Source organism: Loxodonta africana, chromosome 19 (assembly GCF_030014295.1).
Source record: "Loxodonta africana isolate mLoxAfr1 chromosome 19, mLoxAfr1.hap2, whole genome shotgun sequence".
NCBI lineage: Eukaryota > Metazoa > Chordata > Mammalia > Proboscidea > Elephantidae > Loxodonta > Loxodonta africana.
Window position 1 is genome coordinate 80,193,390 of NC_087360.1, and position 22,422 is coordinate 80,215,811.

At 39.0% G+C, this 22,422-nt stretch overlaps 1 protein-coding gene across 2 annotated transcripts; it reads right to left on the reverse strand.

Moving 5' to 3' along the window:
• Positions 1-499: 499 nt before the first annotated feature.
• LOC100660487 (coagulation factor XI) lies at positions 500-21,079 on the reverse strand. Of its 2 annotated transcripts, XM_003412437.2 has the most exons (14): positions 21,025-21,079; positions 17,268-17,430; positions 14,803-14,909; positions 13,816-13,975; positions 12,107-12,216; positions 11,603-11,762; positions 7,721-7,830; positions 7,452-7,614; positions 7,256-7,362; positions 4,302-4,470; positions 2,593-2,768; positions 1,898-1,993; positions 1,176-1,315; positions 500-739 (listed from the first exon to the last, which is right to left on the reverse strand). In XM_003412437.2, exons 1-14 carry the CDS (start codon positions 21,077-21,079, stop codon positions 578-580), a joined length of 1,878 nt encoding a protein of 625 aa, XP_003412485.1. In that variant the 3' UTR covers positions 500-577. The 2 variants fall into 2 exon arrangements, with proteins under 2 accessions (XP_003412485.1, XP_023406959.1); XM_023551191.1 differs by lacking the exon at positions 13,816-13,975 and having other exon boundaries at positions 12,107-12,219; positions 14,808-14,909.
• Positions 21,080-22,422: the final 1,343 nt, after the last annotated feature.

Here is a 22,422-nt window from a genome sequence, read left to right on the forward strand (position 1 = left end):
ATTTCCTCCAGTTTTCATTTCACAAGCTTTTATGTGGTGGTTTCTTTCCACAGTTTAGCCTGACCCCTTGGTGCCACTACTAGATTCTTCTCTGGTATAGCTGCCTATATATTAATCCATTGCTGTCTAGTTGATTCCGACTCATAGTGACCCCACAGGACAGAGTAGAACTACCCCATAGAGTTTTCGAGGAGTGGCCAGTGGATTCGAATCATCCTTTTCGTTGGCAGCTGAGCTCTTAACCACTGTGCTACCAGGGCCCCAGGCCTATATGTTAATCTTGGAAAATATTATCTTATACTATTCCTTTGGCTCAGTAAAAGTGTAATAAAAAAAAGCAAGAGGCTGGATTCTGAAAAGAAACTACGATTACCACAGAATGAGTTTGAAAATTACAGCTTGCTTTCTTTTTGAATTTTCTCACCAATACCAAGTCCCTTCCGATTTGTGTCTTGTTGGCACTGAAATCTGTGGGGGAAAATGATGGCACAATTTCTTCTGCAGTGAAACCAAAGCCCCCGTCCAGGGGATAAGCTGGCTTGCCCTTCATGGAGCCAAATGGCATCTGGGAACTTTTTCATGCCGGTTGAGTTTTCTCTAAAATCCAGTCCACATACTCGATCACATTGGTGTAAACACCTGGCCGCCCGCTTTGAGCACAGCCTTCGCCCCAGCTTGTGATACCCACCAAATACCAGACCTCCTTGTGTTTACAGGACAGGGGGCCCCCGGAATCTCCCTATGGGAAAAGAAAAGGCTCACAGGTCAGTTCAGATGCTTCTTATCCTAAATGCATTTTGCTTAGAGTAATTTCACCTAAAATTCTGTCTTTGTCTTGTAATAAGCTTCAAAGAACCTGATTTTTTGCCTTTTATCCAGCCTATTCACTTTTTTTTTTTTTTTTTAATTCACTTTAGGGAGTCCTTGGGGGACAAAAATGGTTAACGTAATCAAAAGCCTGGAGGCTAAATTCCACCCATGGAGCACAGTTCTACTCTGACAGACATGGGGTCGCCATGAGTCGGAATCGGCTCAGTAGCAATAGATTCACTTTAAAGCGTAGCATAAGTCAAACGGCACAGCTGTGTTCCCAGCTCACTAGCGGAAGACTGTTTTTTCAATGCATTAAACATTCTGATTTGAATAGACTGAACTGGTTAAGAACACGCAATTACCTTACAGGCATCCCTCCCTCCTTCTTTATAGCCAGCACAGACCATCTTATTGGTTATTTTGTGTCCTGTGTATCTTGTCTGACATTCATCATTTGTTATCAAGGGAACTTTGGCTTTCTGGAGAGTATTCTGTATTTTGTCTGGAAAAAAAAAAATATATATATATATATAATTGTTTGTTTATGGAATGACCTCTTTTTACACATACACACACACATGTATACATACGTTTATATACCTAATCAAAATCATATCCATATATAGTTCCAGAAAGAAAAATATTAGGTTTACCTCTTAGAACTTTGATGATAATTACACAGCATAGAAAAGGCATTATTCTTACCATCAGGCACACCGTTTTGTTAGCATTAATCGAATTCAAAAATTAATTTTGGCTCTAACTGAAAAGACTTCCCAGAGAAAACAATGGCATGACAAACTAGGAGATTTACTGAAAAGTGCCCAGTTTCACATTAAACTTCATTTAAAATAATTAGTCTTTAAAGAGACGTAGAGTCATATTTAAGATTTCCAGTCAGGCATGCTGTCATCCTCAGTTGGGTGATTTTTGTCCTTCTGTCCTCATTAATACCCTTTCTGCAATTGTATAATGTTGTTTTACTGACATTTTAGCTGTGTGACTTGACGTAGCTGAAAATGTGACTGTTAAACTATGTTCTTTATCTATAGGACGGATCACGTATAAAAACATCATTTTTTACCTCTTAATTTTCTGTACCCCCATCCAGTCACCCAGCACTCAGTATATGTGATGTTTCTATCGCTTTTTGAAGGGAGGCATATGGGCCGTTGAAAATCTAAATTTTAAAAATCATAGTTTAGTTATCAGAAGCAAAATATATCTTCTTTTCCAGAAGAGACTCTTGTCTTCCACCTTCCATTATTTCATATTTTCTCTATTTACTATATTCATTTTTTTTGTTTCATTGTCATACGTTTCCATCCCTCACGTTCAGCATCATGTAGAATACATCACAGGACTAGGAGACAAGGGAAAGAAAGTCACGCCCCCTCACCATCTCCATCATCCTAACTAGTCTGTGACCCTGTGCAAGTTGCTCAGTCACTCTGACCTTCAATTCTCTCATACCTAAAAGGGAGGCTTGAGACTTAATCATCTTTAATATTCCAATATATCACAAAATTGTGTCATTCTACAAATTGAAGAAGCTTGGATAAGACTTATATCTCTTCTCCCTCTTCTCCTCATAATAAGATTCAATAATCGAGAAAGAAGGTCAGTCTTAAAATACTGGAAAACTAGCTCTCCAGACCCTCTCACTTTGACAACAATAACATAGAGAGACTGGTAAAGTTAGGCTATGAATCTGATAGTGTTAAACATCCTATCTAAGTCATCATTGCATATAAGCTTTCCAATTACAATTCTACATACCAGTATAATTCATTGTCGTTTCGAGTTTCAACAGGGCAATATCATACCCACTTTCTGCCATTTTGTATTGATCATGAATTATTATTTCTTGAACCCCAAAGAAAGTTGTATCCTCCTTTATTTCTGATTGATTTAAAATGCCACTATAGACACGCAAAATTTTTGGTGAATCTACCCTAAGGAGCAAGCAATAGGAGAAAATAAATTTTTTTTTTACCAAAATAATTCCCAAACGGCTATATGAGCTATATAACTATTTAACTGGCTATAGCTAAATATCTAATATTTTCTGCCAATGATGGGCTTTTAGTGGAAAGAAGTGATTTCATGCTGAGATTTTTCAGTTACGTATTCCTCCTGTATAGAAGACCCTGGGCTAGCCTTCACCTTATATTAAATGCATAAAATGAATGAATGTCTTTTCCACCCTCCAACACACACACACACACACACACACTCACACACGCAAAGACCCCTGGGTTCTAGTCCAAACCCTGCCATTGGCTAGCTGTGACCCTGAGACATTCACATGGACTTTCTGCTCCTCCATTTAGGACTAAACCAAAAAAACCAAACCCACTGCCGCCGAATAGATTCTGACTCATATCGACCCTATAGGACAGAGTAGAACTGCCCGACAGAGTCTGGTGGATTCGAACCGCCAACCTCTTGGTTAGCAGCCATAGCACTTAACCACTACGACTGACCTAAATTTATTTTTGAGCTTGGTGACTCTGAATCATAATGGCGGTACACTGCATACTGACAGGAAACAAAAACAAAGAAAACTGTGTCTAGAAATGACTCAGAGGATACTAAAGTAGAAAAGAGGAAGTCTGGTCAACTAAGATTCCCTGGGACACATAAGCTCCCCTGCTGGAATTTTTTGTTTGGCTGGTAACTAGTATTGAAATTGACCTAATCCAACATGAGGATGCTGATAAGCTCTTTCAGTACCTAGAAATATATATATATATATACACACATACACACACACATGCCCTGTGTATTTTGCTGGGAACCCTGCTGGTACAGAGGTTATGAGCTTGCCTGCTAACCAAAAGGTTGGCAGTTCAAATCCACCAGCTGCTCCTCAGAAACCCTGTAGGGCAGTTCTATCAACTCTGTTCTATAGGGTCACTGTGAGTCATAATCGACTTGTCGGCAATGGGTTTGGTTTTTGGTTTGGTATCTTGCCTGGCATTCTTCATTTGTTACCAAGGGAAGTTTGGCTTTCTGGAGAGTATTCTATATTTTGTCTGAAATATACAAAAAAAACAAAAACCTGTTGCCAGAGAGGAGGAAAGGAAGGAATGAAGGAGGCAGGGAAGGGAGACAGAAGGGGAGGGGAGGGAAGAATAGGAAATAGATTCAGAGAAGGAAAATTCTCCCTAGTTTAGTTCTGTGCCCAGTGCACAGAAGGTGGTGTGCTCTTGTAGAAAATAGGAAAGCCCTGGGGATACGTATGTGTTTAAATGGGGAAGTGGGATACCAGGCTGTCAGACAGCCATGTTCCTGTATCTACCCTGGAGCTGCTGGACCACGAGTGACTCTTCCTTTTTTTCTTTTCTTCGCTAAAGAGAGAAAACTAATTTAGCAAATACATAGGATAACTTACATTTTAAAAGTATTTATTTACTATTATCCTAGCAATAGGTTTCAGGTATGTGTGACAATGGTGAGCTAATAGACGCAGAAATGATACTGACTCAATGAAGCAATGAGCAGCTGTTAATATCCACTGATTCCCAATGATGCTGCCTCCACACAGGTGTCTCTGGGTGGGTGACGTGGTGTGCAATGTTATCTGCCACGGCCACTCGCTGTAAACAGAGGCAGTCCCTCCAACAATTCTGGCGTTAATTCTGTTTGTACACACTACAACAGAAGGTTTGCAATAATTAGTTTCCTGAATATTCATTTTCCATCAACAGTTATGTTCCTTGAGCACAAAGAGTAGAAAATTTTCCCACAATTCAGTAGTTTACCAGGACCTTGACATCAAGAAACTCTGTAATCAAGTTGGCAAAGTCAAAATATGCACTCAAAATTGTATGCGCACTTTTATCTTGAGAAATGACATGTAATTACATATCCCAAAGAATTCTGTCATCTCTATCTGGTACTACAAGGCAGTGGTAGCCTTCTTAAAATGATGGCTCTTCTAAATAGTGATTGACAAAGTGTGGTCATCAGACCAGCCACATCACATGGGAACTTGTTAAAAATACAAATTCATGGGCCTCACCCCAGACCCAGTGAACCAGAAACTCTGGGGGTGAAGCCCAGCAATCTGTGTTTCAACAAACCCTGCTAAAGTTTTAGAACTGCTGTTACAGAGGAAAGCTGAGCACCCTTCCACTGTCCAATTGCTCCCTTGCTCCTCTCCATCCAGGCTGACCTTTGCTCCCACCAAGCTCTACCCAACATCCAAGCTTCTGTTTGCGTACTGCTTCTGCCCTTTGGCCTTGTTGACTCTTTGGGTTTCTCTTGGATCAGTTCTTTCTACTTTCAAAGGACTTTGACTCAGACTCACCCTTTTGCTTTCCTCCCTTGACTGCCCTGGGCAGGATGGTTCATCTCAATTCCACCTCCTGGGATGCATACCAGACAGGAGAGCCCATTCTGCTGGTTGGAGCCCTGGCTAAATCTGCCTCAGCAACACAGATAGTGTGGGAGTAGGGTGCTCACAGCCAATAGTACTCTGGAATAGTGCCCCTCAAACTTTAATGTACATATGGACCCCTGGGGGTGTATTTAAATGTGGATTCTGGGTCAGTAAGTCTGAGGGGGCCCTGAAATTCCTTCCAACAATCTTCTGGGTGATGTTGCTGATATGCCGGGCCCAGACCACACCTAGAATAGCAAGACTCAGAGTGCAACCTTAGCAGAAGGGTCACTATTCAAAAGCCAGATCCGAGATGGCCTAGCCACTAGCTTTGTGAGTGTAAAACAACTGCTCTGAGTCTTTCTTTCCTCAACAGGAAAATGAGTGTGTAAACCTGGGGCAGGAGTCAAATAGAAGGAGAGAACAGAAAAAGGAATTTTGAAGAAACACCAGCTGGTAGAAAGCTGAGGTAGGAATGAGTGTGATGTGTTTGTGGATGGTTGAACAGGCTGGTGTACTGAGAGTTCTAGAAAGTGTTAATCTGAGGGTGAAGATTAATTTTGGAGGTCTGGTTTGAAGACTTTTACTATATTCTGGAATTACTGGGAAACCCTTATAAATTTATAAGTTGAGAAGTAGCATAAAAAGCAAAGTTTAGGAAAATTAGTAGACATGCATTAACAAAAATATGTTGTAAATAACTCAACAAAGGCCTTATTAGAAAGAAGTCATAGGTCTTGATAGTCATTCATTTTTGTTTCCCAGTTTAAACAAAACCCTGAAAAAGGCTATTTAGTATTACATTTTGTATTAAGAAATTTTTCTTTTGATGGCATTTCTATGTATCTTCAGAAAGTTAGTTATATTGTAGACCAAAGACAGTACAGGACACAATAAACATCTCAATTAGGTATTTCTTCTCATATCAGGATGTTGTTTTATCCAGTATAGCGTAGTAAAGCCTGGTTATCTAGTTTGACCCTAATTCAGAAGGTGCACTAAAAAGCCATAAGATTTTCTTTTCCTTCATCTTTTATTTTCTGCTGTGGCTGTCAATCTCCACCTAATATATTCTGTAATCTCTACAGGCCAGAGTCTAAATTCAACAGAAGAGAGCATAATGAAGGAGGGAGGGTGGAAAACGTATTCTGCAATTTATCAAGCTGTAAATGCTGGTCCCATTTTTAAAACTTAGTCAACATCACTAACAACAAAATTTCCTGTGTCTCCTCCAATGTTTAGAAGTAGAACTAGGTCAACAATTATTTTGAATGCTTCTTCTTATCTCAGGTAAATTTACTGACAGAACCACAGGGAATACATGACGTACTGACTGGCTTTTTAAAGAGACTTGGACCATCCAGAGATTCCTATGAGAGTTCCCCTAAACTCTAGGGAGGCATCGATTCCTAGCTAGCACATTAGTATTGAGCACAATTCAACATCTGTCGGTCTTAGAAAACAAGTTCTCAGAAGTTAAAATTTGACTCATCTCCTCAGTGCAGCCTTGTTAGAGATTAATGAGGTTTTACTGTAATTTTGGCCAATAATCATAAGTACGCTGAACTTTTGTAGGGTATATAAAGAATTAGGCCCCAGAGAATGAACTACTTCAGTATTTCTTGAATAGGTGGATATTTTTTAACATACTATGGTTATTCTTTAATTAAAGATCAAGTATCAGTCAATGGGAAGAAAATGCATAATTTGAGTAACCAAGGTGTTGGTTAATATTTCGATTATAAAGGATGATAAGAAAGAATCAGACATAAGAGCCTGGATCTTACCGTGAAATGGCAAGCAGTCATACAACTGTGTAAAAATTAAAGTATGTGTTTAGTTAATACTAGGCAATGCAGAGTTTATTCAAGACCCAGTATCTTACTTTTAAAACAAGGTTAGCCTGGGTGATAGGAGTGAAAATAACAGAAAATTACATATAATTAATTTTACTAATTGTTCTCCCCACTTTGGCTGTTATTGACTCCCACAGTAATAATATATTCATATAGAATAACTCCTCAGAAATATTTTTGCAAGTGATATAATGCTCACCATTATCCATTTTACATAACCTTAATGTGTATCCAGAGATGCCTCCTCTCCCATGAAGTATTTTAGTTGGGGATCCATTCAAAGAAAGTTTTAAGTAACATTTACCCCTGCAGGAAGGAAACAAAATGTAATAAACGTGATGTCCCTCTTAAGGAGCTGGGACAGGGACATCTGTACAGTGCTTAATACGGCTTACTTCCCTTTGTTGCTAGGTTGTTGAGACGGGGAATAGGTAAAGAACTGGCAGCGTAAGGTGTCAGTGCACACTTTCTGGCAGGCTTCACGCCCTTCCACGTCAACAATGTCCAGTTCTTCTCCCAAGAAATCAGTGTCGGGATAAAATGAAGAATGACACAACACTAGACAACAAATCACACACCAAACGTGAAACAAATAACCTTGGCATTCATCCACCTGCTCAGGATTTGTTGATCTCAATCAGAAGAAAGTGCTTCCAGTGTCTACCTGGGACGCTGTGCCGGCAGTTTTGTAGACTGAAACCAGAAAAAGCGTTGTCCTTTCCATAGCGAGTACTTGGTAATCCACTTAGAGATGATTTCAGGAGACAAAGATTTCTAACAGAAAAAAAGGGGAAACGCTATAAAGCATATGTATTATATATATATGTAACATTTTTACAGTACAGATTGTCAGCTCATGTTGGCATTTCATAGTGAAGATTTTGGTATTCTTCGTGAATCATTGCGTCAGCCTCTATGACCCACAGGTTGTAGACACTTTTTCGAAATTAAACCACCTGACTCTGCAAACATTTTATGAGCTTGCTTTGTTTTCGGTGTTCCTAGCGTCTTTCATCTTTGTTTCATTCCTTTCAGCACTCACAGTCTACCTCAAGGACACGTGAATTTTCATGTTACCTAGAAAACTATCCAGGGTTGCTGCAGGCTTACCATTGGGTAAGTGAAGCCCTCCACAGGCTCCATGTGCAGGTGGCATTTGCTTAGAAGGGAGTCACTTTTCCTAATTAGCACACAACCATGACCCAGAGCAGTGCTGTCCGACAGAACTTTCTGCAGTGGTGCACACAGCCTGTAGCTGGGTATCCAATATGGTAGCCATTCGCCACACGTGGCTATTGAGCACTTGAAATGTTGCTACCACTGCAGCTAAGCAAATGACTGTTAATTTTACTTAATTTAAATTGAAATAGCCAAGTCTGGACTTAAACCAGTCATGTCCCTATCAGAATCTGTGTTGACGATCAAATGTGTTTCTCCTCTTATAGTTACTGATAATTTTTTTAAAAGGAATAAGACAAAGGAAAAGAGCAGCGAATGACACAAGATAACAAATTATGAAAGCTTCTTTCCAGTTTCTGAACTTGATAATACCCTAAGCTTCAGTCTTTGGGCCTCCTTTCATCTTTACCTATATTTGATTTATTGATGACCTCACCAGTCTTGTGGCTTCAATTACGGTCTGTATGCCAGTGACACCAAAACATGGATCTGAATTCCAGACTTTCATTCCCAGTTGCCAGTTCAATATCTCTCCCTGGACGTTCAATAAAATACCAAACCCACTACTGTCCAGTCGGCTCCGACTCGTAGCTGCCCAATTGGACAGAGTGGAACTGCCCCAAGGGGTTTCCAAGGCTGCAATCTTTATGAAAGCACAGACTGCCACGTCTTTCTCCCTCAGAGCAGCTGGTGTGGGTTCAAACCTCTGACCTTTCAGTTAGTAGCTGAGCGCTTTAACCACTGCTTCACCAGGGCTCCTTAGACATCTAATAGGCATCTTAAATTAACCTTTCCAAAACAGAATTCCTGATCTTCCCCCGAAACCTGGTCCTTGTGTAATCTTCCATACCTCAGTCAACGGCATTTCCATCCTTCAAATTCTTGGGGCCAAAAATCTTGGCGCCATTACTTACTCTTTCCTTCACATCCCACATCCAATCCATCAAAAATCTTATTGGGACTACCTTGTCAATAAATCCCAGTCTTCTCTATCTGCCATCTCCACACAGCTCCAAGCAACTGTTATCTCTTGCCCTATGGATTTTTGTATAGTCTCCTTCTTGGTCTGGCTTTGAAGCCTTACCCCCACAGTCTTCTCAACACATTAGCCAAAGCTTTCCTATAAAAACATGTGTCCGCTCATGTTACTCCACCACATACAATCGTTTCCCATCTCACTCAGTAAACAAACCTAAAGCCTCTAGTCCTACGTGACTTTACATGATTTTCATTCTCCCTTTCTCTCCCTCCACTCTGGCCACATGAGCTTTCTTGTTCAACGATACCTGGAGTCAGCCTGCCTCAGGACCTATGCACTTGTCTTGAACATTTTTTTCTCACAAATAGTCACATAATTTGCTCTCTTACCTCATTTATGTGTCGGAACAAATGTCATCTTTTCAGTGAGGTGTTGTCTGAACACCATGTTTAAAATGATAAAATTATATGATCTCCCGAAAAATCCGTATCCCACTTCCCTGCTTTATTTCTCCGTAAGTCTTATTGCCATTGAATATATGGTATTATCTTTTAAATTTATTTATTGTCTCTATAAGAATGTGACCTCTACTGGGGCAAGGTTTTTTTTTGTTTTCTTTAGTTTTTAATTTATTTACTTTGCTAATGGTATCCTCAGGGCTTAAAACAGTACCTGAAATGTCCAAACCAAACCCAAACCTGTCTACCTCCTGTGCCAAAAAAACAAACCGACAGCTGTTGAGTCAATTCTGACTCATTGTGACCCTATAGGACAGAGTAGAACTGCTCCATAGGGTTTCCAAAGCTGTAATCTCTAGGGGAGCAGACTGCCACATCTTTCTCCTGCTTAGCTGCTGGTGGGCTCCAACAACCAACCTTTCAGTTAGCAGCCAAGTGCTTTAACCACTGTGCCACAAGGGCTCCTTGCCTGGCACATTAACCCATTGCCATTGAGTCGATTCCAACTCATAGCGACCCTATAGGACAGAGTAGAACTGCCCCATAGGGTTTCCAAGGAGTGCCTGGTGGATTCAAAATGCTGACCTTTTGGTTGGTTAACCACTACACCATCAGGGTTTCCATCTGGCATATAGTAGGCACTAAATAAAGAATATTAAGTTTGTTGAGTAGATGAATGTAACAGATATATTTTTGCAAGCCAAACCTGGGACTTCTGAAATTACAGTCTCAAAGGATCGGCAATGAACTCAAGAGCTCACCTGGGCTAGACTGCTCTGGGGAACCTTCTCCTTAACAATGGGTGGCCAAGTCAAGCATATGCTAAGGGCTCTGAGGACTGTGGTCCAGGTAATATCTAGAAATCCGGGTCTAGAAGCTTGCTTAGTCTTAAGGCTTTTTTTTTTTTTTTTTTTTGGTGAATTTTATTAATGAAAAGCAGCAGCTCCAACAAGTGCTCTTTTTTGATCAGAGAACTTCCCTGTCTTGTTATCATTTGTGATCCCAGTACCTATCAGTTGTTGTTCTTAAGTGTCGTCAAGTCAGTTCTGACTCACAGCAACCCTGTGTACGACAGAACAAAACACTTCCCGGTCCTGCACCATCCACACAATCACTGCTGCATTTGTGCCCGTTATTGCAGCCGCTGTGTACTTTGAGCACCTTCCAACCTGAGGGGCTCATCTTCCATCACTGTATCAGACGATGTTCTGCTGCTATCCATAGGTTTTCACTGGCCAATTTTTTCGGAAGTAGACCTCCTGGACCTACTTCCTGGTTTTAGTCTGGAAGCTCCACTAAAACCTGTCCACCGTAGGTGATCCTGCTGGTATTTGGAATACCAGTGGCATAGCTTCCAGTATCACAGCAATACGCAAGCCACCACAGTACGACAAACTGACAGACGAGTGGTTGCCCCATCAGTAGGGAAACAGAATCTCAATTCTCAAACTCCACCCCCCACCCCCCACCCATTATAGGTCTTTATTTCTACCCCTGTCCACTATAGGGTCATTGTGAGTTGGAATCTACTCAGCAACAATGGGTTTGGCTTTTTTTTTTTTTTTTTTTGGTCCACAGAGGATCTGATTTTTGGATTCCCAGCTCTTTCTGCTCCTGGCTCAATGACCTTAAACAGGACACTTAACTAAGTTGTCTTTTAATGGGCACCCTTGTTTTTTTCATTCCATTCAGAACTAGCCAACTCCACTTGCCAAAGCCTGAGACCTCCTAAGCTAAGAGTCTCTGGTAACATTGGATTTGTGGTCAATAGGTGAGGAATAAAAAGAGAGAGGGGCAAGGAATTCTTTGCAGGGTTTATCCTATACAAATTTTTAGATTAAAATTTTAATTACTCGGAATTCTTAACGACTCAGATTTTGATCAGCTGTTTTTAAAAGACAACAGATTATTCCGAATCTTAACCCCTTACCTTTCAGATTCTTTTGGCCAGTCTTTGGAAAGGAAAGTAAAAAATAAACAATTGGGATGATGAGTACAAATACTCTGACAGACAAAAACATCTGGAACCAAGACGCTGTCAATGTTACTGTCTGCAAACCCTGTCCTAGGGAAAATGTCCCTGATACAAGCTGTGTGAGAGAAGAAAAAATATGATGAAATCAATTCTCCAACAAAATCACTATAATTCCAGTTAGGGTATTTGAGGAATATTCCATACCAAAAACTGTGTCTATCCCAAGATTTTTAAATTTTTTTCTTTAATTTGAAAAAACTAAAGTGATTATTTTAAACTTAAAATATTAGTGCTAACCATATAGGACATAATGAAATGTATCACATGAAGAAGGTAAAAGACCGTTGGGTACATTTCATCGATGAGCAAAAATTGGTATCCCAAATTAGGCCTATTGGACATATCATAAGCACCTACAATTTGATGGTTAAACCAGCTCATTAAGAAAACAATAGTTACCCAGATTAGAAAGTGCACAAGATTTCAATGAAAATCCAGACACCACTTCATTGATCTTCATTATTCTGGTTGGTGTCCCCATTTGGGTGTACTTCAGTAGACAAACGTTACTGGATTTAAAAAAAAAAAAACAACACTTTATTCTTCCAGTAAGTAGGAAGAGAAATGAATAATAAGAAATTCCTTTTTAGAGACACCACTTGGGCATTAAAATCCATTGCTGTGGAGTCGATTCTGACTAAAAGCGACCCCAAAACCCAAAATCCCATGGCTGTTCAGTCGATTCCAACTCATAGCCACCCTATAGGACAGAGTAGAACTGCCTCATAGGGTTTCCAGGGAGAGCTTGGTGGATTCAAACTGCTGACCTTTTGGTTAGCAGCTGAATGCTTAACAACTGTGCCACCAGGGCTCCAAAGTGACCCCAGGTACACACCGCAGGTGCAGCAAAACACAAACTCCTGTTACTGTGGAGTCATTCTGACTCATAGTGACCCCATAGGACAGAGTAGAACTGCCCCATAAGGTTTCCAGGGAGCGGATGGTGACTTTGAACTGCCAACCTTTCGGTTAGCAGCCAAGCTCTTAACCACTACACCACCAGGGTTCCCAGGTGCAGTAGACACAAGGACTTACTCTGGAAAGTTCATCTAGCTGTCTAGAGACTGGACAACTGACACTCACTACCCAGTGGTCATGTGAACGTTGCTAACTTTATTTCTTCATCAGTAGCATGGCAGCTTGTGGGGGGGCCACATGAAGGGTAGGAGTACGTGAACTGACAACTTCTAAAGCCCTTCTCAGTTTTAACATTTTACTTTTTTTTACAGTGCCTAGGAACTCACAATTTACTGGCTTGCATTCGCATTGTATTGTCTTAGATATAAAAGTTGTAGCTGGAGCTGAGCAAAAGAAAAGGCATGGAAGATTGATTATAAATTTTTTTTCCTTTTTTCATTGTTGTTTTTGGAATAAATCTTTGATAGATTTATTTTCTTTTCACTGATCTCGTGAACGTGGAGAGCAGAACGTTAAAATCTAATGTTAAAATTCAAATACCAGTAATTTGAACTTATTTCACTTTTTGCATCGGATTCTGATAAATGTAGTTTCCCTAATAAATTTTTAATGAAGACAGCACAGATTATTCATTAGAGATTAGATCATTTTATATTCTTAAACAATCAATTTATTCCTGGAATACATCAAAATCCAGTATAGGGCAGAGTAAGACACCTCACAGGGGCTTCAGTTGTTTTGTCTTGTTAAGGAATTGTTATTGGGAGAGAGAGAGATAGGTTTTTAGTTTTTACTCTGTAGTGTTAGACTGTTGCATTCTTTAGGCTGGAAAGGGCACCATCAAACCAATAGGACTGTTTCAAAAATGTCCGTTTAAACATGTAGCACTTTTGAAATTAGCTAGGAGATGGGTTAAACACCTTTTTTTTTTTTGGCAACAGTGCGTTAAAAGAAAGACTCCTTACCATAAACGTAAAGCATCCAAGTAAAAACTTGGTTTTAAAGGGGCTTTTTTTTTTTTTTATGAAGAAAACTATCAGTAGCTATTATAGAAAAGTCTTTTAGGTTTTAAAAATACAAATTTTAACATTGAGTTGATTAAGAATTTTTTTTAGTGAATCACGGTTTTGTGTTTCATTGGACGCCCTCACGTGGTGTTCTGAGGGTAACCAAGCTCACAGCTTACCCACCGGTGCTGCTCGCTGGGAAAACTCCAGGTGGCGTAAGTGAAAAAGTGACAGTGGATGTCGTTGGTGCATCTCTCCTGACATTCGTGGGCAGACTTGGCAACAGAGTCTTTATAGTTCATGCCCTTCATGTCTAGATCCACGTAAAGATGATTGTTGCAAGCTGGAAATAAAAACAAAAAACACAGTTTTCTTCCAGGAGCAGCTCCTGTATGTCCACCTTTGCAGCTGTTGTTCCTGGTACACTCTTTGAACCCTTCTGCTCGCTTTGCCTCAGGAGACCTTGTTTTTGTTTTGTTTTAATCTGCTTAATTCCTGCTCCCACAGGAAAGTAACACCAGTGTCCTTCCTATTTTGCAGCAGTATTGGACTTGGGAATTCCTGTTTTGATTTTCGGACCTGGCCACTCTCTTCTCCTTAGTTCCACTGATTGATTGATTCACTAATTAATCTATTAAAATATCTATTTCACCATTAAGTCAAGTGTTCGCACAACACTTATATGTGCTCCTTTTGAGGAATTGATATGTTTAATAAAGCCGTTCAAATAAATTTTAGGTTGGGAAGAAGAAAGAAAATAAACAAGAACTGAAGTAGTTGGATACGTCTTTCTGTGAGGTAAAGAAATTTTAGGGAGTTTTAGCGTGTGTATGTTTTGGGAGAGAGTATGTATGAGTGCTGTTTTTACTCTGTACTGAAAGAACTTCATTAGCGGGGTTTGTTTCCACAGAGCAGGGCTTTGTTTTATAGTCATAAAACTGTATCTTGTGTAGCTATTGTATACGTCACAATAACTGCTGTGGTTGTTGCTGGTGCCATCAAGTTGGTTGGGACTCATAGTGACCCTATGTACAGCAGAACGAAACACTGCCCGATCCTATGCCATCCTCCCATTGTTATGTTTGAGTTCATTGTTGCAGCCACTGGGTCAACCCATCTCATCAATGGCCACAATAACTAGTATTTATTAATTTAAATAAAAGATCTTACCATTTATTTGGTGAGGGCATTGTTTGAAAGAATATCCAGAAATTGCTCCTGACATATTCACCTTTGGCAGTGTTTCCGTAATACTGTCTTTCAGGACACAAGTAAACCTATTTAAAAAAAAAAAAAACATTATTTGGTGGGAATGTACGTTTTAAAAGAATGGGACATAAAAGTCAGCACACAGAAAGCCAAAGAAGGAAATAAACTACTGTACCTCAGGCCAACACAAATTTTTTTTAGCAGAATTCTTTGTTTCTCATTATGTCTTTTAAAAACATATTTAATACTCTTTCTTAAAAGGAAACAAACTTCTAAGTCAGTGGGCTGTAAACTATGGCCTGTGGGCCAAATGCAACCCACTGCCTAATCTGAACAGCCATAAGCTACATTTTATTTATTTATTCTTTTTTGTCGTGCTTTAAGTGAAAGTTTACAATTCAAGTCAGTTTCTCACACAAAAATTTATACACACATTGTTATGTGACCCTAGTTGCTATTCCTGCAATGTGACAGCACGCTCCTCCTCTCCACCCTGTGTTGCCCGTGTCCATTCAGCCAGCTCCTGTCCCCTCTGCCTTCTCGTCTCACCTCCAGACAGGAGCTGCCCACATCATCCCATGTGTCTGCTTAAGCTAAGAAGCTCACTCCTCACTATTATCATTTTATGTCTTATAGTCCAGTCTAATCTTTGAAGAGTTGGCTTCAGGAATGGTTTTAGTTTTGAGCTAACAGCCATAAGCTACACTTTTAAATGGTTGTAGAAGTACGTACACAATACCTCAGTTTTGCCTATGGGTCTGCAAAGCCTGCTCTCTGACTCTCTCAAAAAAAAGCTTGCCAACCCTTGGTCCAGATTCTAGAATTTTGTAAGTTGGGATTCTAGGTAAGTGTCTGTGAAGGTAGTAATAATACACAAAGATCCTGATAACTTAACCCTTTAGAAAGTTTTTATTGAGTCTTCAAGTTCAAAATTGTTCCTCAAAAGTTTCCCAGATGACAGGACATTTAAGCAAAGCTGAATATCACTCTTTTACTTTACTAGCTAACTGAAAAGTGAAATTTTTACCTTTGCTGTGGAGATAGCCCTTTTAAGAGTGGGACAATCTGGAATATGTGCCTCCCGATACAGAAGTATTTGACCTGAGAGTGTCTTCCTATGAAGTATTGTTCTAGAAACGTTTACTCCAAATCTAATCCAACTTCTACAATTGAATTCCGGTACACAAGAAATACAGTCCATGGAGAACAATGAGTTAAAAGACATTTAAAAAAATAATCAGACAAATTCAAAACATAGGGGATGCTACAAGACAACTGGACTGATTCCTTCTAAAGTCAGGGGCATGGAAACAAAAGCAGTAGGTGGAGTGTTCTAAAAATGTTAAAACGTGACTATAGAGACAAAATGATCAAATGCAATTTGTGAAATCTTTCTAAGAATTTGGTTAATAACCATAAATTACATTTTGGTGTAACTGAGATTAAATAAGGAATTCCTGTTAAATTTGTTATGACTTTTACGTAGGAGAATCCATGAGGAAGAATTTGAGTGAAGTGCCATGGCGTTTATTTCAAACAAACAGTTAAACATATACACTTATACACAGATAAACCAAACACAACAGAGTCCCTGAGTGGCACAAATAGTTAAACACTGGACTCCTAGACAAAAGGTTGTCAGTTCAAATACACCCAGAGGTGTTCTGGAAGCAAGGCCTGACAATTTGCTTCTGAAAGTTCACAGCCATGAAAACCTTCAGGAGCAGTTTGCCATGGGTTGGAATCCGCTGGGTACCAACTAACAACAACGACAACTAATCAAACATCTCAGTGGTGATAGTGAATCATGGTACTATTTTTTCAAATTATCTCTATGTTTAAATTTTTTGTATGAAAATATTTGAAGGAAAGTTCTAGTTTAACTGCTATCAGCCCACTAGAAAAGCAAAGAGCACGGAGATCAAGAATCATAAAAAGCGAGAGACATAAGAACAAGTTTACCATCGATATTGAGACCAAAAGAGAGTCTGGAAAGTCCACACTGAAAAAAGGGTATCTGTTTTTTTTTTTTGTTTTTTGTTCATCCCTAATTGGCTTCAGCACCATCCTTTTGTTTGTTTGTTTTCTTTTTCTATAATATTCAACCTTTAATTTTCGTTTGAACTGGAGGACAAATTGTTTTCCAGTTCCCAACATTAAATTTTATAAATTGGTAGGTGGAAATTTATCATTAGGTAAAAACAAAAGCCAAATCCCTTGCCGTCGAGTCGATTCTGACTCATAGCAATCCTATAGGATGAAGCAGAACTGCTCCATAGGGTTTCCAAGGAGCAGCTGGTGGATTCGAACTGCCAACCTTTTGGTTAGCAGCTGTAGTGCTTAATCACTACGCCACCAGGGTTTCCATCAGTAGGTTAGCTGTCACGTAAAATCTATCTCCTCTACATGGAAATGTAAACACTTACCATTTGGTAGGGTCTTCAGTTGGTGATTCAGCCATAAAAGTAAAGAGCAAACATCGTGGGTGGTGGGTGCAGACTACCTGGCAGTGCTCGGCACTTGGTGTAAAAACAGTGCTTATGTCTCCTCCTTGAAAGAGGGTATCTTTGAACAGCTTGGTCACACAGTCTGGAGGTAACACATGGTACATGTCATTTTAGATTTTAGTGGACATGTATTTAATTAGGTAATAATCTCACAAGGGCAATGCAAGTTGGGCTACTTAACAGGAAATATGCATGAACTTGGAAATGAACATTTTAAATTAGTTCCCAGGTTGAGCAGTATTCAGATGGGGAAAAAGTCATAAATTGGCACCATTTGTCTCAACAGGAATTGTGGTTACGAGTGAATGTCTTGGAGATGTGGAGTGCTTTGTGTGCAATTGAGCTACTTCTCTGATCTTTACTAGCCAAAGATATTCTCTTCAGCAACCCATCCAGGTAAAAAATGGGTCTCCGGTTTCTCCCTTTCCTATTGACTTCTCTTTGTCTGAGTTCCGTGCTTCTGTGAAGCAAAGGCTCCAGAGAAATCATTCTTTGGTAGTATCTGAGGGCCCTGGGTGTGATAACACTATAACACCTCACCCTTTAAAAATAGACCAACTTACTAACAGGAGCTTTGTGTTGCTGTCATTGTTAGGTGCCATCAAATTTGTTCTGACTCTTAACGACCCTATCTATGTACGACAGAACGAAACTCTGCCTGGTCCTGCACCATCCTCACAATCATTGGCACGCTCACGCCCATCGTTGCAGCCACTGTGCTGATCAGTCTAATTGAGGGTCTTCTTCTTTTTCGATGGCCCTCTGCTTCACCAAGAATGATGTCCTTCTCCAGGGACTAGTCCCTCCTGGTGATATGTCCAAAGTACGTGAGATGAAGTCTCACCATCATCTCTTCTAAGGAGCATTCTGGCTGTACTTCTTGCAAGACAGATTTGTTCATTCTTCTGGCAGTCCATGGTATATTCAGTATTCTTCTCCAACACCATAATTCAAAGGTGTCAATTCTTCTCCGGTCTTCCTTATTCATCGTCCAGCTTTCGCATGCATACGAGGTGATTGAAAACACCATGGCTTGGATCAGGTGCACCTCAGTCCTCAAAGTGACATAAAGCTTTTTTTTTTTTTTTTTTCTTTTTCTCAAAGAAGATATATAGTTTTCCAGGTTATGGCTTTTTAGGTTATCCATTCCTTACTCAGTGAATAAAGCTTGTAGTCTGTAATCTTGGCATATTCTCATTGAGAGGTACTGTTATACACCCCTTGGTCTTGTTACTATTTTAAAAATATGCTTATATAGAATAAAATGGATATCCTCTGGGTGGAATAAAATTTAACTCAAATAGCTATTGTTGTAACAACCAACATGCCAGCATGTGGGTACAAAGCAGTCAAACTGTCGCTAGAGGTTTACAAGACCTAGGTGGTCCATGAACTCAGATGTGAAATAACCACTAACCTCTAACTGAGAAGTGGCATGTCCTATTCTAAATGTAAACAACAAGCCGTATTAGTATTAGCGGTATCTGTAACTATGACATAATAGAAGTGACAGATGATTTCAAATCACACTGAATTTGCCGCAGGTATCTCCAAATACCGTTGTTGCTCGTTACCGCTACGATTGCTGCTGCTACAGCTGTGGCCGGTTTAGATTCACCACTAGGTCTTGTTACTCAATGTGCTGATAAGAACCTCCTCTATTTATATATCACATTTTTTTACATTTTAATTAGCTGTATTTCAATATAAATGATTTCTTTTGTAATCTATGTATTTTCATTTTATACACTTAAAACATGATTCTGAGGATGGAATCCATAGTGTTCACTAGGCTGCTAAATGGATCCATGGAAGTATAGAAGGTTAAAGAACCCAGCACACACACTCCTCAAAATTTCACCATATCTGTTTTCTAAATTATCCAAATATAACATACGCATATGCATGATTTTTTTCAAAAATTGACAGTCATCCCAAGAATGACCTGGGCTTAATAGAAAGCTGCCTCTTCTCGCTAAGCTTTGTGTTGCTCCAACTTACCTGTGTGGTTTGTTATCCTTGTTAGCTACCAGCGAGTCAATTCTGACTCATGGCGGCCACCTGTGTGGGGAGCAGAACTGATCCATAGGGTTTTCAAGGCTGTGAACTTTCAGAAGTGAATGGCCAGGCCTGTCTTCTAAGACGCCTCTGGGTGGGTTAGACCCTCCAACTTTTCAGTTAGTAGTCCAGCACTTAACTGTTCACAAAACCCATGGACTCCCACCTGTGTGGCAGATGCCCATTAATGGAGATTCTATTTTTACCTGGAAATATTCTCATTTACCATGGAAATTACTAATTATATGGTAAGTTGAATAAATTTATATATGTTTAATATAGGTGCTGATTTTCTTAAAATATACCCCATACCAATGTATTCTTTAATTTTACAGGACAGATTGATTTTCAAAATCAAATCAACTTCTTAGTGCCAGTACAAAAAAATTGTTAATCTGTTTTTTTTTGCCAGCCAAAAATGCTTGTTTTTATATATTGATTTTGTATCCAGAGTTCTTGCTGATTTAATTTGTTAGTGCAAATAACCTGCCTGTTAATTATTTTGGATTTTTCTAGGAACACAATCATGTAATCTGTGAACAATATGCATTTAATTAATTTTTTTCTAAGTCTTTACTTTTTCTTTTTCTTCGCTTACTCCACAGGATAAGACTTCAAGCACAATATTGAATAGAAGTAATGGTGGGTATTCTTGTATTATTTCCTGTCCCTAGGAGAAAGTTTGATATTCTACTATTAAGTAGAAAATTTCTTAAAGCTTTTTTGTGTTTTTTGTTTGTTTTTAAGATACCCTTTAACAAATGAAGGAATTTCCCGTTTATCTCAAGCTTGCCAAGAGTCTTTTTTAATCATAAATGGAATTTAATCAAGTTTTTTTCAGCATCTATTGATTTTCAAATGTTAAGCCAATTTTTCATCCCTGGAATAAACCCAACATTGTGGCAATATGATCACGTTTTTTTCTTTGATATACCGCTGCATTAAGTTTGGTAATACTTTGTTGATGATAAAAGTTTGCAATTTTTTTTTTCTTTCTTGTGATGTATCTGTCAGGTTTGGTACTAAGATTACACTAGCCTTATAAAATGAGTTGGGGCCCCCAGGTAGTACAAAAGGCCAACTCACGCAGCTGCTAACAAGAAGGTTGAAGGTTCAAGTCCACCCAGAGGTGGAGATCTTTGAAGATCTACTTCCAAAAAACCAACCAGTGAAAGCTCTGTGGGGCATAGTTCGATTCAGACACACACAGGTCACCGTGAGTTGGGATTGCCTCAACAGCAGCTAAAAACAAATATGCATTGGACTGACTTCTACGGAAAAGTGACTAATCAGTGAAGCAAACCAAGTCTTCTACTTTTTAATATTGCTCGTAAATATCATTTAAATGTGTTTTATAAATAGATATAGATATAGCCTGCTATTGTGAGTAATTCCTTCACTTCAGCTTCTTTTCCATTTTGAAAACCCATGGAACCTTAAGCAGAAAATATAAAACTATTTTATTTCCTTTACTGGAGAAGACAGACTGGGATCCTCCCACATGTATAGGAAGACATAGGAGGACATCCCTCTCTGGGCTTATGTTCCCTTGTTTTCTAATTTACAGGTCAGGGAAAAAAATTATTTCCAGTTATACTTACGATAAAACTCTACTTACCACCAGAAACTGAAGCAAATAAGACAAAATACACCATTTGGCATAATAAAATCATCCTAATAAGAGAAAAATGTAGCATGTTTTTAGAAAACAAAGTGTAAATTTATAATGTGAATTTACTGGCATCAGGAATTACAAGAAATCATGAAGTAGGGAAGTTGTTAACAGGAACCAGTGCTCAGATCATAACGTTCCTATCACAGGGTTCCTGTCATAATCTTTCCAAAATCCTAGAATATTCTTCAGCATGGTTGTATAGTTTGCCACACTTTCGTAGCTGCGAAGAACCTGGCTATAGCAGGGAGCTAGAGAGGGGCCATGAAGAGTTCTCACTCTTTCCTCCTTTCATCTCCCCCACCTCCAGCTCATTATTCATCAGAGACTTCTCGTTGACATCGTCTGACCCTTCTTCCCTTCCCAGTTTTCCCATCGTTTTCTTCTCTTCCAATGTATATACCTCCTTTTCACCTTTGAAGTCTCTCTCCGTATCTATCAGAGAACTCTGAATGATTTTCTATTTATTAAGTTTTCTATTTTTTAAAAAAGCTGCAAGTAGATTTGTTGGCTGTCTTAATCACTATAAACGCACTTATTTCCCCTAAGTGTTGAACTGACCGCTTCATGAAAAGCTAACTATTCAGTACATCAGTAAGACCAGTCAAGACTTCTGATATTTAATATTCCCCTAGAATATTTTTTAAATTTGTAAACTACTTGTTAGTATATCAAAGCTACACTCTTCTTCCAGTCTGCACCTTCCCTTCAATCGCTGTGAATATTAACTAAAAACCTCTAAAACGTTAAATCTGACAAATTAAAAAAAAATTATTGTATTAATTAGCAAGTAAAATTAAAAAACAAAGTGGCAATAATAAAAACCATGACAGAAAAAGGCACTTTAAGGAATAATTTCTTGAGAGAAATCTTAAATAATAATTTTGAAATCATACCTGAAAATACCTTGTCTGATTATTTGCCACTAGTAATTCTTAATGAGGGTGATTTTCTTCTTCCAAAATGACCTTCATCCTTTGTAAATAAGCTTGTGGTAGGCAGTGTTTCCTTAACTAAAATATTTACTTTTGTAGGTTCCCAATGTTATGTAACAGTATGCTCATTTTTACAGCCTTTGTCCTTAAAATCTCTGCATATCAAAAGCGTACCTTAGGAGAATTGTTACTTTTTCAATACATTAAATTTATATTTTTTCTTTTATCTTCTTGTGTTTTCATACAAGTGATCCAAACAGAGACAGTCAGAGAGCTTGGATTTGCCCTGGTGCCTTAGCAACCTGGCAAACTCATATGTCGCACACCTGCTAGCCAAAGTCACACTTAATGACACTTTTCAAATATCAACTGTTAACCATTAATCTTAGCCTGAACGGAGTCTCAGAGT